Here is a 15,097-nt window from a genome sequence, read left to right as displayed (position 1 = left end):
TAATAATGAAGGAAGCATGATCACATATAAGGCAAAAAATATAAAAGTACAAATATGGGATAAGATATTAACTATAGAAGAAATATATAACTTTGAATTAACTACAAAAGATATGCTATTAAGAATGCCATTTTTAGAAAAATTATACCCACATATAATAACAAAAACATACTGGTGGTTCACAATACCGTGTAAACAAAAAATAGGAGCAAAAAGAGTAAATAATAAAAAACGAAAAACAACAGAATGGATAAAAGGAAGTGAAAATATTACACAAAAATTAGAAAATATAAAAGAAGAAGACCCTAAAATAGAATTAATTATATTCTCTATAGATAAAGTAAAAATAATTCAAGATAAGTTAGAATTATTATATAGTGAGGATCCTTTACAAGGATAGGAAAAACATAAAACAAAAGTAAAAATTGAGCTAATTGATAATAACAGTATAATAACCCAAAAACCATTAAAGTATAATTTTAATGATTTAACCGAATTTAAGATACATATAGATGAATTACTAGAAAAAAGATATATACAAGAAAGCAATAGTAAGCATACAAGCCCGGCATTTATCGTAAATAAACATAGTGAACAAAAAAGAGGAAAAAGTAGAATGGTTATTGATTATAGAAATTTAAATGCAAAAACTAAAACATATAATTATCCGATACCAAATAAAATACTAAAGATAAGACAAATACAAGGATATAATTATTTTAGCAAATTTGATTGTAAATCAGGATTTTATCACTTAAAACTAGAAGAAGAATCTAAAAAACTAACAGCATTCACTATACCACAAGGATTTTATGAATGAAATGTATTACCATTTGGATATAAAAACGCACCAGGTAGATATCAACACTTTATGGACAATTACTTTAAACAAATAGAAAATTGTGTAGTGTACATCGATAATATATTATTATATTCTAAGACATAAGATGAACATATAAGATTATTAGAAAAATGTATACACATCATAGAATATTCAGGTATAAGTCTAAGTAAAAAGAAAGGTGATATAATGAAAAACCAAATAGAATTCTTAGGAATACAAATTGATAAAAACGGAATAAAAATGCAAAAACATATAGTACAAAAAATAATTAACTCAAATGAACAACTAGATACAAAAAAGAAATTACAATCATTCTTAGGACTAGTAAATCAAGCAAGAGAATACATACCAAAATTAGCAGAAAATTTAAAACCATTACAACAAAAATTAAAGAAAGATATAGAATATCAGTTTGATAAAAAAGACCAAATACAAATACAAAAGGTAAAATTATTGTGTAAAAACTTACCTAAACTATACTTTCCAGATAAAAACAAAATATTTACTTATATAATAGAATCAGATGCGAGTGAAAAAAGTTATGGAGGAATATTAAAATACAGGTATGATGACACTACGATAGAACATCATTGCAGGTATTATTCAGGAACATTTAATAATACAGAAATAAAATGGGAAATAAATAGAAAAGAATTATATTCAGTATATAAGTGTTTATTATCATTTGAACCATATATTGTATATAACAAATTTATTATAAGAACAGATAATACACAAGTAAAATGGTGGCTAACAAGAAAAATACAAGATTCGGTAACGACAAAAGAAATAAGGAGATTGGTATTAAATATATTAAATTTTACATTTACAATTGAAGTAATAAAAACTGATAAGAATGTTATTGCAGACTACCTATCACGACAAAGCTACTCAGACTGAGACTGAGGAAGAAGATACAATCGAAAAAATACTCAAAGCTATTACTACACTTTGTACAAAAGTGGATAGTATGGACAACGAGATAAAAAAGCTAAAGACTAATGAAGATAATCTAGAGTCTAAAGCTAGTCAGCAACATGACTATAAAAATGCGGAGCTACGTCAAGCGGAAGACGGAAAAAAGCCAGAGCTAAAAGGAGACGATGGGAAACTCCTTAAAACCCATAATGTTTGTTTAAATACAGCTGCAGGTACAAGCAAACAAGTTAGCGATAAACAACATAAAAATGTGAACTTAAATCAGCTATTTGCAAAACCATTTACCCAAAGGACACCTAAACATGTGTCCATAGAACCACAAACATCTACATACGCAGATAGTTTGCAAAACCAAAATGAGAAAAAGACATATAACTACATTACACGAACCTATATTGAAAATATCCACAAAATCCAAACCTATTTAAACCGCAACCCCAGATCAACTACAAAAGAACCAAACCAAGATTATTTGACACAAAAGTTACAAGGATATAACAAGTTAATCGCACAGCCGAAAACTAATGCTAATTTAGTAAGAACATGTTATAACTATGGACTGTTAAATACCGTATACACATATGATGCAGAAGAAGTTAGTGGAATACCAGAACTACACAAAGCATTCATCACATACAAAAGAGTTACGAAAGGAAATTTATTTTATATAAAATTCTATACAGCACCAGCGGAGATATTATACGAGGAAATAAAACCTCCAATACAGGTTATCAAGATAGGATTAACTAAAGATATGATTATACCCGAGGATATCGGACAACAAGAAGAGCTATGCAAAATAGAGATACCAAGTTTTTATGCCAACAAAAGGATAATTGGTATATCAACAATTATACAAGAGTTAGCAAATAATTATTTAAACGGAAACGCTATATGGAGCTACTATGCAAGAGACCAGCTAATGATTTATTCCAATTCAAGGGAGCTAAGGAAAGCAGATATGGATGAAGTCCAAAGATGGATTTTATCACTACTAAAGCCAGAAGAACGACCTACGACACGAGCACTAAAAGAAAGATTTATTTCAGCAGAATTATTAACGAGATATTGCAAGCTAATTGGTCACAAATACCCTGATCACATATCTTCGAAATGCAACGGAGAAGATAATATAATCCCAGACGTCCAGCTGGAATAATCTAAGAAGATAAGAAGAAGGAGTCAAGAAGACGGAAGACAAAGATAAGAAGAAAACAAAAAAGAAGATAGATATTTTGAAAAAAGTGTAAAAATATATGTAAAAAGTCATAATAATGTATTGTAGTAAGTAATGTGTCATAAAATGTAGTATATAAGTCGTAAAGTAAATAGTAGCATGCATGTGCATATTAGACAAGTGTAAAAGTTAGGTGTAAATAAGTCTTAATAGGATAAAATAGGAACTATTCATGAATAGTAATGAATAGTAGTAAATAGTAAGTGGACAGATGTATTAGAATATGTATGTCTATATAAAGGGTCGGTTGTAAATGTTGTAAGGCAGGCATTGCCTAACATAATAAAAACTTTCTTATAAACACTCTCTCCACTAAGATATAAAATACTTAAAAGTTAATGGAACAACAATCTGAAATCCAATTAGATATTTCAGATAGCATGGCTAAGCAAGAGGCAAAGGTATATTGTTCAAAAAATATGCAGAACTAATTTCATATATTCCTGAATATCATATATATGATTGAATAAATTTATGTTAGTTATTATGTATTAGAATTATTTGAATCATGATTTCTAGTTTATTAGCACACTGGAAACAGGGAGAAAACTTCTATACTATGCCATCCTAATGTTGAAACCGGTAGGCGAGGAAAGCCGTTTAGGGGAGTAAACAAAGTTGAGGCACTGATAAGAAGGAAGTATCCGCTAAAGTACGATGCTAGTAGTGACAGGAAAACATGATAAAGATAATCTAGTTCATAATGATCTAATATGAATTTAATCAATTATGAATATGATAGGAAGGAATAATTTGAAAATAAAAAACTGCATAAACAACGAACATGATTACATATATGCATGACGAGATGATAAAAAATTATGAAACTTTAATCTTATATATACTTAACGGTATAGAAATAATTGAATTAAGAAGAATCATATGGGAAAAAATATTTGATGACTACGAATCAGAAAATATATTAAATCAAGAATGGTATGAAATAGATTTACGAGATCTATATTTAGATAATGAAAGAATAGAATGGTACGATTTAGAAATAAATTCAGATTAAAATGAATTACGAATATTTACAATATTGGATAGAATCTATGGAAGATATAAAACTATTAGAACAATTAATAGAGGAAAATTTATCTATGTACCAAAGAACCGAAGATATGTTATATCTAGAATATATCATAAATAATATTAAAGAAATATTCAGATTAAAACAACTATCGGAAGAATATTACAATAAATATTATTACATTTTACCATGAATTTCACACTACCAAAAATTAACATTAAAGAGATATCAAGATTAAGACACTTAGCAAAAGAACACTACAATAAAATCTTTAAAATAAAATACTCACCTACCACACTACCACCTACCACACTACCACTTTCATGAATCTCCCAACTACGAGTTCCGCACCGAAAAATGGTTATTTATAAAAATTATAACCAAAATATGCCACTAGGTTGTTGCATATCCCACTTGGTGCCAAACCAGAAGCTTATAAAATAGGACACTCAATTGAGGTTTGAATAATCAAATATCCCAAAATGCAATTGATTTCCATTTTTCTTTTCGTATGTTTCCTCTTTTTGTTAAGGAAATGGAAAAAGTACTCAAAAAATAGCCAAACCAAAAAATTGCCTCCAGGTCCATGGAAACTTCCTTTTATAGGAAGTATGCATCACCTGGCTGGTGGACTTCCACACCGCGTTCTTAGAGATTTAGCCAAAAAATATGGACCGCTCATGCACCTTCAACTCGGTGAAGTTTCTGCAGTTGTGGTTACATCTCCTGATATAGCAAAACAAGTATTAAAAACTCATGACATCGCTTTTGCATCTAGGCCTAAACTCTTGGCCATGGACATTATCTGTTATGATAGATGCGACATTGCCTTTAGCCCCTACGGTGAGTGTAAGGCGTTTGCCTAATATTTTCACAAAATATTTCTAATAATTGGTTTTACATGTGTTGATAATAGCCCCTAGGTAGTATCTTTATTTTATTGTGTTCTACCAAGTTCGTCCTTATAACATAAGAAATTTGGTAAGAGTAAATTATATTAAATAGCTTTAGAAAAACTCTATCTATGAATAAAAGTGTTATAACACGTTTATTTCAAATGTGAAAGACGAAAAAAAAGAAAATAATAAAGATAAGTGATGAAGTACTATAAATAAATGTCAGCTTTAGAAGCTAAGATGCAAAGATTGCATGAGAATTTTAGAAGATATTCATTTGAAAACAATACTTCAGTAAATTATTTTCAATTAAAGGCTAATATAATGAAGTTTAGTACTTTAAAATAAGCTTTATAATATATAACATATAATATATAGTAATCAGTGCCGGCTCTTGCCTATAAACTTTTAGGCCAATGCCTTTTGGGGGCCTCAAATTTTTATAAATAAAAAATCATGTTTAATTTTTTTATGATTTTTTTTATTATAATAAAAAGTACATATATATATATATATATATATATATATATATATATATTATTTTCTTTGCTAACACTCACCTTATTTATCCTTTTTAACTCCTTCTGCACTCTATTTCTTCAAATCTTTGATAGTTAGAGTAATATTCTGTCAAAAATATGAATCAATAGCCGAAAAGTGTTGAACAAAGTAAATTACAAATATTCTCTTATTTCTTCATAACTTTTCATATTAAAGTAGGGTATACCAAGTTATCAACTTTTTGAATCAGATTCTATGATTCTAACTCTTATCTTCATTTAAAATTTATCAACTTATTACTTATAGAACTATATTATCGATTCATATAATAATTGTCTCAATAATCATGTTTTTCAATGTTGAAATGATAAAATCTTGTTTAAAAATAATAATTTAAGAAAGTATTTGAAAAAATTATTTATAAAAAAAAAATATTAAGTAATAATTTACATCTAAAAATTTAGAAAAATAAATAAATACAGATAAAATTTATTTAAATTTTAGGCCTCTAATTAAATTTTTGCTTTAGGCCTCGAATTATGTTGAGCCGCCCCTGATAGTAATATATTAATATATGAAGTAATATTTCCTTTGTACTGAAAGGATAATTGGTTACATGATGATCGTTTAGTTTGAATAATAAATCGACTTGGACGGAGTAGTATTTATAGCCAACAAAATTAAATTTAAAATTGACCTGAAAATCTGAAAAATTAATCTTGAAACTTCAAGCATTGTCAATAATATGTATAAGAAACTCTCCAAGCATCAACAAATTTCTAATTGATCCAATTATGTTTATCTAGCATTCTAGCTAAGTTCTTGTGTTTAAAGAGCTAATTACTATTTTGTATTTATTTTTATTTGAATTACTCAAATGCATTACAATCTTTCAATGAATTAATTTATGTTTAAAGAGTAAAAGTTAAAGGACGTTCAACTTTTGATTGATATTTTGATAATTCAATTTTTTATCTTTAAATTTTTTTACTTAGAATAGTATAGATATATATGATATTTGAGATCTAGACATAAATTAAGAGGATGTTGTCTAGTAAAATAGCATTTGTAGAGGTTTTACCATTTTTATTTGCTAAAAAGTTAAGTAGTTTTTTTCTTCAAATTTTTAATGTGGCTGGTAAGATTTTTAAAGAAATTACCCTAAAATCTTTCGAACAACATTCAATAAATATTAAAAAGTTATGAAATCTCTGCTTAAAACAATAATAACAGCATATGATATGCTAAATCTTGCGATACTTTATATGTCTAAGGAGATAAAAAAACATACTTGAAATGATAAAATGACAAATTAATGACGAAAAACGTGTACATCAGTTAGACAGTGCAATAAGAATATTTATCCAACATCACATGTTCTATTAATTTATAAGAATCACACAAACTTAAAAAATATTATGAAAAGAAAATTTATAAAAATTAAAATAAAGAATGAAAGTTATGGATAAAATATTTGTAATATAAAATCAATTAATTAATGTGGAAAACAACAAAATACACATGTCATCCTATCATAAAAAATGAAAGAAAAAAAAATCATAGCAATATATCAATGAAAGAGAGAAAAAAAAATGCCAATAAATAAAATTACATCAAAACTATCTGAAACACAAAAGTGTAGTGAACTAACATTTTCTATCCAAATTATAAACGGAGAAATTGTGTTCATAAAAGGTTGTGAATGAATGTATTTATTGGTAGAAGCTAAAGCGTGAACAATTAAAGTCATTAAGAGGTGGGAAATGTCAAGTGTAACATCTAATTACCATGTATTTGGTCTAGTTAAATTATCATTATCGATTTAATTTGAAATTATTAGTAAAAAGATTTTTAATTAAAAGAATTAGTGAAGGACATTTTTCGTATTTCAATTTTGAACTTAAAAACCTTCCCACATTTATATATATCTTTCACACCTTCTCAATTTATGACATCCATAAGAAATTAAACCTAAATTGATCATATGTTGGTTATTAATTGACCAAATTATCATGTTACATTGTAATGTCTCTTTTGATATATTTTTCTTCATTGTCTTATTTATTGTCATCCAAGATTTATTTTGTTAGATTTTTCATGACACGTGATAATTTCTATATTAACAGGTGAATACTGGAAACAAATGCGTAAAATTTGTGTCATGGAAGTACTGAGTGCAAAGAGTGTCCGATCATTTAGCTCGATCAGGTGTGATGAAGTTGTTCGTCTCATTGACTCTATCCAATCATCTTCTTCTTCTGGTGAGCTAGTTAATTTTACAGAAAGAGTCATTTGGTTCACAAGCTCCATGACATGTAGATCAGCATTTGGGCAAGTACCAAAGGAGCAAGACATGTTTATAAAGCTAATTAGAGAAGTAATAAGGTTAGCAGAAGGCTTTGATGTGGCTGACATCTTCCCTTCATACAAGTTTCTTCATGTTTTTGGTAGAGCCAAGCGAAAACTACTAAATGTCCATCGTAAGGTAGATGCAATTGTTGAAGATGTCATCAGCGAGCACAAGAAGAACTTTGCAACTCGCAAGAATGATGATCATGCATTAGGGGGTGAAAATCTAATTGATGTCCTTCTAAGACTTATGAATGATAAAAGTCTTCAATTTCCAATCAACAACGACAATATCAAAGCTATTATTATTGTAAGTATCGAATACTATAATTATTTTACATATTTATCCATAGCAGAAAAAAAAATTGTAACTTTGCCATAAATTGCAGGACATGTTTGCAGCTGGAACAGAAACTTCATCAACAACAACTGTATGGGCTATGGTTGAAATGTTGAAAAATCCAAGTGTATTAGCCAAAGCTCAAGCAGAAGTGCGAGAAGCCTTTAGAAACAAAGTAACGTTCGATGAAAATGATGTGGAAGAGCTGAAATACTTAAAGTTAGTCATTAAAGAAACAATGAGACTTCATGCACCGATTCCACTATTGGTCCCGAGAGAATGTAGGGAAGAAACTGAAATAAATGGCTACACTATCCCTGTGAAGACCAAAGTCATGGTTAATGTTTGGGCATTGGGAAGAGATCCGAAATATTGGGATGATGTAGAAAGCTTTAAGCCAGAGAGATTTGAGCAGTGCTCTATAGATTTTATTGGTAACAATTTTGAGTATCTTCCCTTTGGTGGTGGGAGAAGGATTTGTCCCGGCATATCATTTGGTTTAGCGAATGTTTATTTGCCGTTGGCTCAATTGCTTTGTCACTTTGATTGGAAGCTCCCTACTGGAATGCAGCCAAAAGACTTGGATTTGACTGAATTGGCTGGAATGTCTGCAGCTAGAAAGGACGATCTTTACTTGATTGCCACTCCTTATCAATCTTAATGGCATTTATAACTTTTTATATTTCTTTTTTTCACTTTGATTGCGAGTGCTTTAGGTTTTATATCAAATAAGAATGCATCCATGACAATTAGCCCGGTTTTGGTCAGTTTAATCTTGTTCGTGCTTAATTTCTATTTAATCATATTTTAATAAGCCGTATCATTGAAACGATAAGTTGTTGTCAATTAAAATGTCAGAAACATCAGGAACACGAAAACTTAGGTTGTGCAACATAGTTTCACAACGTAGTCTAGCATAGTATTTATAATAAACATCTTGTAGAAATATCTAGATATTCTAGAGTAGAAAACAAAACTATTAGAATTTTCTTGTAGATATTCTACACATAATATTTGTAGAAAATAATAGAATAATTTAGTTCTTGTAGTATCTAGAAATATTCATAAATATATTAGTAATAATAGGAGATGATCTTGTACATTTGTATCAACCAAAAACAAAACCCAAAAAAAAAAAAAAAGACAATTCAAAGCAATTGAAGAAGTCTTCCAAAATCTTCCTTCTCTTCTCTAACTTCCTCCTCTTTTGATCTTAGTTAATAATCTTAGACTAAGATCAAGAGTTTTCGGATTATAATTTCTTGTCTAAAACGAGAACAAAAAGGACCAAGAGTAGTTTGATTTAAATAAATATGCCTGCCTCTAAAACAATGTTTTTTCAATAGAATATATTTGTATTCTAATTAAAATTTTCTCCCAATATAGTTTTTCTACCTAACCCAATAAATTCATCCCATATAGTTATTCTTATTGGTGCATTATCGGATCCAGATAACAACAACTTCATCAACCATGGAAGCCTCTCGGATTATTAAATCATTATTATTTCATTGGTCAATCTATTGAAGCTTAATGTAATTGTAATATACAATTCATAATTATTAGGAAAAGGATTAGTGGGATCAGATAGAAAAATTATATTAACAGAAATTTTAATTGGGATATGTGACTCATTTGAATAACAATAAGGGTAAATTTGAGCCACTATCATAACGAGGGACATATCAGTTCTAAATGATAAAGTTGAGGGTATATCATTCCCTTTTCTCTATATTAAAAAAGTATGACGATGAGTAAAAATATATTTTTTTTATGAGAGTACAAGGGTAAATATGACCATTTTCTGTAATTTAAATGATTTTATAAAAAAATAATTAATTTTTCCATCCCGTCCCATCACATTCAGAAGTGATTGCAAATAAGAATGAGTCAAGGGCCTTAGTGTCAAATACAATTGATTTGGGCGAGGATTCTCTTGATGAAGATGAGGAAGACAATATGCTTGACATATGCTTTGATAGAGTGACTAAGGAAGGGGATATATCACCTAGACAACAAAGAAGTGGAAGCAACAAAAGCAAAAAAACAAGACACATGGAAGGCAACATAGTTGGGGCGGTAAAATGACTGAGGAGTTTGTTCCAAGGCATCTACTGATGCGACAGACAAATCAAAACCATCTGACAGTATCAATAGGTTCAACAAGATCCATTAAATCCATAAAGAAGGAATGAATTATCAAGTGTTGTTGGATAGGTTTGAAGAAGAAGACAAGAAAAAAATACTTCAAGTTACTTTTGATGGGTAATCAATCTTTTTTAATTCATGCTTTCGTAATATAAAGTTTGAGGCTGATAGCTCAACCTTCTTCTTGATTGACATATTTTTGCATTATTTAAGCATCCTCATTTGTAATATCTGTTAACTTATGATATTCTGAATAATGACAAGCTAACTCATAATCTACTCGCAGAAAATCAAAAAGGAAGGAAATCAAATAGCCTGCAAATCTAGAAGGCATGGAGATCCAATAAGAAAAGGATTCAAGTAGAACAATACAAATATGGAATGAGATAATACAAACTGGGAATGAGATATGTTCTGATCCTTCCAACTCTACAAAAAAGGAAGGGCATAATCAAAGGAATTAAGAATCATTAACAAGACAACTTAAAGCTGACAACAGATCAATCAAGCAAATTGTGACTGATAGGATCAGATTGAGAAAATCATCAATCAAGCCAAAAATCAAGATAAATTGCTGGCAGGTCAAGAAATCATTAAGCAAGCCAAGAATAGAACCAAGGTGTCAAGAGAAGAAAGGAAAGCAGATCAAAGCCAAAAGTCAAGATGAATTCTCCAGCCAAGCACATAATCGAGTTATATCTATCAAGAAGGGAAGAATGCGATTTACCATGCACATATCTAATATGGACATGAATCAGCAAATCGCCTCAATCAAGGGATTCCTCAAATCCTTGATTAAATTATAACTCCCTTGGGTTGTCCTTACAAGAGCACAAGTCTGTTCATATAAATACCCTATCAGACTTAGGAGTGAAGTACACACTTCACTTGAACTTATATTGTAATCTTCTTTTATCTTTCATAAAACTTTGTACACCCTTGAGTGAACAATTGAAAAGAAAAGAGAAAGAAAGATTTGAGTATAGGTCATACAGGTAGAGATTGTGTCGAAGAAGAAGATCTAATTTGCATATCAAACGAGGCTCTTAATCGTAACATTCTGTAACACCCAAGTTCTCAACAAGCTCATAAGAAAACCCTTGTAAACTAATGAGACTGGACTAGGCACCACATCAGTGATCCAAACCAGTATAAAAACACTCTGTGTTATTTACTTACTGCAAGTTGTTATTACTGTTTATCTGTTTTACTAACGTGCAGGTGAGTCGACTGACCGGAGTAGGAAGTCGACTGAAGAGAATTTTAATTCACCCCCCCCCCCCCCTCTTGACTTTCAATTGGTATCAGAGCAGGTCTCACCTTTTAAATGTTTAGCCACATGTGAGCAAAGATCCAATGGCACACTATCAGATTCCTGGTGCTCTACTTCAAGATGGACATTCTTCCCACCGACCACCATATTTCAACGGACAACATTACTCTCACTGGAAAGACAAATTCAGAATCTTTGTCTCTTCAAATTATCACCAAGCATGGATAGTGATCAAAAAGGGCCCAAGGCCTATTCCTGGGCTGACTGACAATGATGGCATTGAAAAACCATTTGATCCTGAATCATTTGACATCACTAAGGAACAACAAGAGGTAATTCAAACTAATGCTAGAGCTATAAGTTTGTTGTATTGTGAAGTTAGCGGAGCTGAATATGACAAGATATCAACATGTGAAACTACAAAATAAATGTGGGACAAACTAGAAGTGACTTATGAAGGAACCACCAAGGTGAAGGAGGCTCAGATCAGTTCACTAGTAAATGAATATGAATTGTTCAAAATGGCCGAAGATGAAAATGTAGAAACTATGATCTCAAGATTCAGTAAAATTGTCTGCGAACTCAAATCACTTGGAATGGTGTATTCAAATGGACTTCAAGATAGAAAACTTGTTAGAAGTCTTCCCAAATCTTGGGAAACTAATGCTGCCATTCTTGAAGATGGAGATCTACAGAGAATGACATACGATGAACTTCGAGGCAACTTGATGGCCTATGAACAAAATCATATCAACATGTATAATAAAGATGATAAAAAGAAAACTATGGCATTTACGGCAGAGACATCTGAAATTGGAGAAGAAGTCGATGAAAATCAAGACAAAGGAATGGCTCTTATAAATCGAGGAGTGAGACAAATGCTTAGACAAAGAGGACAGAGACCTCAACATGACTTTAAGAACAATGATTTCAAAAGAAATGATGATCGCTGCTACTACTGTGGAAAACCAGGACACATAAAAAAAACTGCCCAGAACAGAGAAGAAGAAACAATCGAAGAAATGAGGACCCTAAGAGTCTCGGAGCATGGGATCAAGGAGAAACAACCAACGATGATCATGATGAAAAGGCCAATCTATGTGAGGAGCAATCTAAGAAAACCTACAAAAAGGGAATGTGGGTACTTGATAGTGGATGCTCCAGGCATATGTGCGGAAACAAAGAAAACTTTAAAACCATCAAAAAGATCGATGGAGGATTTGGGGACAATAAAGAGAAGTAATAGGAGTTGGAACTATTACTCTAAGCTCATCATGTGATTTGGTTGGAGTATATCTCGTTGAAGTACTCAAGCACAACCTTCTTAGCATCAGTCAACTAGGTGATGCTGGATTTCAAGTTACCTTCAACACAACAAGCTACATTATCAATCATTTTGAGAAAAAGCTCACTATCATTGGAGATCGAGTAAATAATATATATATTTTAAATAATGTTGTTTTTCCTACTCTTACTTGTCTTACTGCAGTCACAAGTGATCCTTGGCTATGGCATCGAAAACTTGGACATGCAAGTATGCACGCTCTTAAAAAACTATCCAGACTTGAACTAGTTATCGGCTTACCAAAACTAAAATTCGATACATATCACATTTGTGACGCATGCCAATTGGGTAAGCAGACTCGTTCATCATTTAAAGTAAAAGACATTGTAAGTACATCTAAACCTCTTCAGCTTCTTCATATGGATTTGTTTGGTCCTACTCGAACAGCAAGTATTGGAGGTAAAAGATATGCTTTTGTAATTGTTGATGAGTTCTCAAGGTTTACATGGGTAATTTTTCTCTCTGACAAAAATGAAGCTTTTGCTAATTTTGAAGTATTTTGTAGAAAAGTTCAAAGAGGAGCAGGTTATTTTATTACAACTATTCACAGTGATCATGGTGGTGAATTTGAGAATAAGGCATTTGAAGAATTCTGTGCTCAAAATGGGTTCACTCAAAACTTCTCTTCACCTAGATCACCTCAGCAAAACAGAGTAGTGGAAAGGAAAAATCGTTCTTTACAAGATACAGCAAGAACTATGCTACTCGATCGAAATCTCCCTGACCATTTTTGGGCAGAAGCTGTAAGCACTGCTTGTCACATTCTTAACAGGTGTCTTATCAGACCTATACTAAAGAAGACTCCATATGAACTATGGAGAGGTAAGAGACCAAACATCAGCTACTTCCATCTGTTTGGATGCAAATGCTTCATCCACAATAACGATAAGAACAATCTTGGTAAGTTCGATCCTAGAAGTGACAAAGGTATTTTTCTAGGTTATGCTCCCATTAGCAGTGCCTTTCGTGTTTTTAATAAAAGAACTTTAAGTGTTGAAGAATCTGTCCATGTGGTATTTGATGACACTAATCCAAGAATGCAAGAAAGTGAAGCGGGTGAGGATGAAATTGAATCATCCAAATCAGCAGAAGTCATTTCTAAAATGTCCACTAAAAATATCACTGAAGAGCCGACTACTGCAGAAGTAGAGTCGACTACTCCAACTGACAAAACAAATGTACCCATAGAATGGAGACACAATGCAAGCTATACTGAAAACTTCATTCTGGGAAAACCAGATGATAAAATCTAGACTAAATCCTCTCTCAAGAAACAAGCTTCATTAGCTCTCATACCTCAAATGGAACCAAAACAAGTAAATGAAGCAATGGAAGATGAATCTTGGATTCAAGCAATGAAAGAAGAACTTGATCAATTCGAAAAGAATCAGGTATGGACTCTTACTGAAAGACCTAAGAACTGTTCTGTGATAGGAACAAAGTGGGTTTTTCACAACAAATTGGATGAAAACGGAAAAGTTATCTGAAATAAAGTCAGGTTAGTAGCTCACTCAAGGTTACTCTCAGCAAGAAGGAGTCGACTATGATGAAACCTTTGCTCCTGTAGCAAGGTTGGAATCTATTCAAATTCTTCTAGCATTTGCTTCTTTCAATCACTTCAAACTTTTTCAAATGGACGTTAAAAGCGCTTTTTTAAATGGATTCATTAAAGAAAAAGTTTTCGTTAAGCAACCTCCTGGTTTTGAAAATCCCTCTTGTCCTGATTATGTTTTCAAATTATCTAAAGCTCTTTACGGTCTAAAACAAGCCCCAAAAGCTTGATATGAAAGATTGAGCATTTTTTCGATAAAAAATGATTTTCTTAGAGGGAAAATTAATACAACCTTGTTTACAAAAAAATTTGATTCATGTATTCTTATTGTTCAAATTTATGTTGATGATATTATATTTGGAAGCTCTAATCTTTTTCTTTGTGAGGATTTTGCAAATCTTGTGAAAGGAGAATTTGAAATAAGTCTTATGGGCGAGCTCTCATTCTTTCTTGGTCTTCAAATTAAGCAATCATAAAAAGGAATTTTTATAAATCAAGGAAAGTATGCAAAAGAGTTGATCAAAAAATTTGGAATGGAAAAAGGCAAAGCATTTGGCACTCCCATGAGTCCCTCCACCTGCCTTGAATACGATACAACAGGAAAAGTAGTTGACGAAAAACTTTATCGAGGAATGGTTGGGTC

At 31.1% G+C, this 15,097-nt stretch overlaps 1 protein-coding gene across 1 annotated transcript; it reads left to right on the top strand.

Annotated features, from left to right (window-relative positions):
* The first annotated feature begins 4,532 nt into the window (after positions 1–4,532).
* LOC125824790 (cytochrome P450 71D6) lies at positions 4,533–8,925 on the top strand. The gene is made up of 3 exons (XM_049504139.1): positions 4,533–4,893; positions 7,574–8,106; positions 8,186–8,925. The coding sequence occupies exons 1-3, from the start codon at positions 4,533–4,535 to the stop codon at positions 8,795–8,797; spliced, it is 1,506 nt and encodes a 501-aa protein (XP_049360096.1). The 3' UTR covers positions 8,798–8,925.
* Positions 8,926–15,097: the final 6,172 nt, after the last annotated feature.

This window comes from Solanum verrucosum, unplaced genomic scaffold (assembly GCF_900185275.1).
Source record: "Solanum verrucosum unplaced genomic scaffold, falcon-dt-bn FXZP01000200.1, whole genome shotgun sequence".
Lineage (NCBI taxonomy): Eukaryota > Viridiplantae > Streptophyta > Magnoliopsida > Solanales > Solanaceae > Solanum > Solanum verrucosum.
This window is presented reverse-complemented; position numbering and strand designations above follow the sequence as displayed.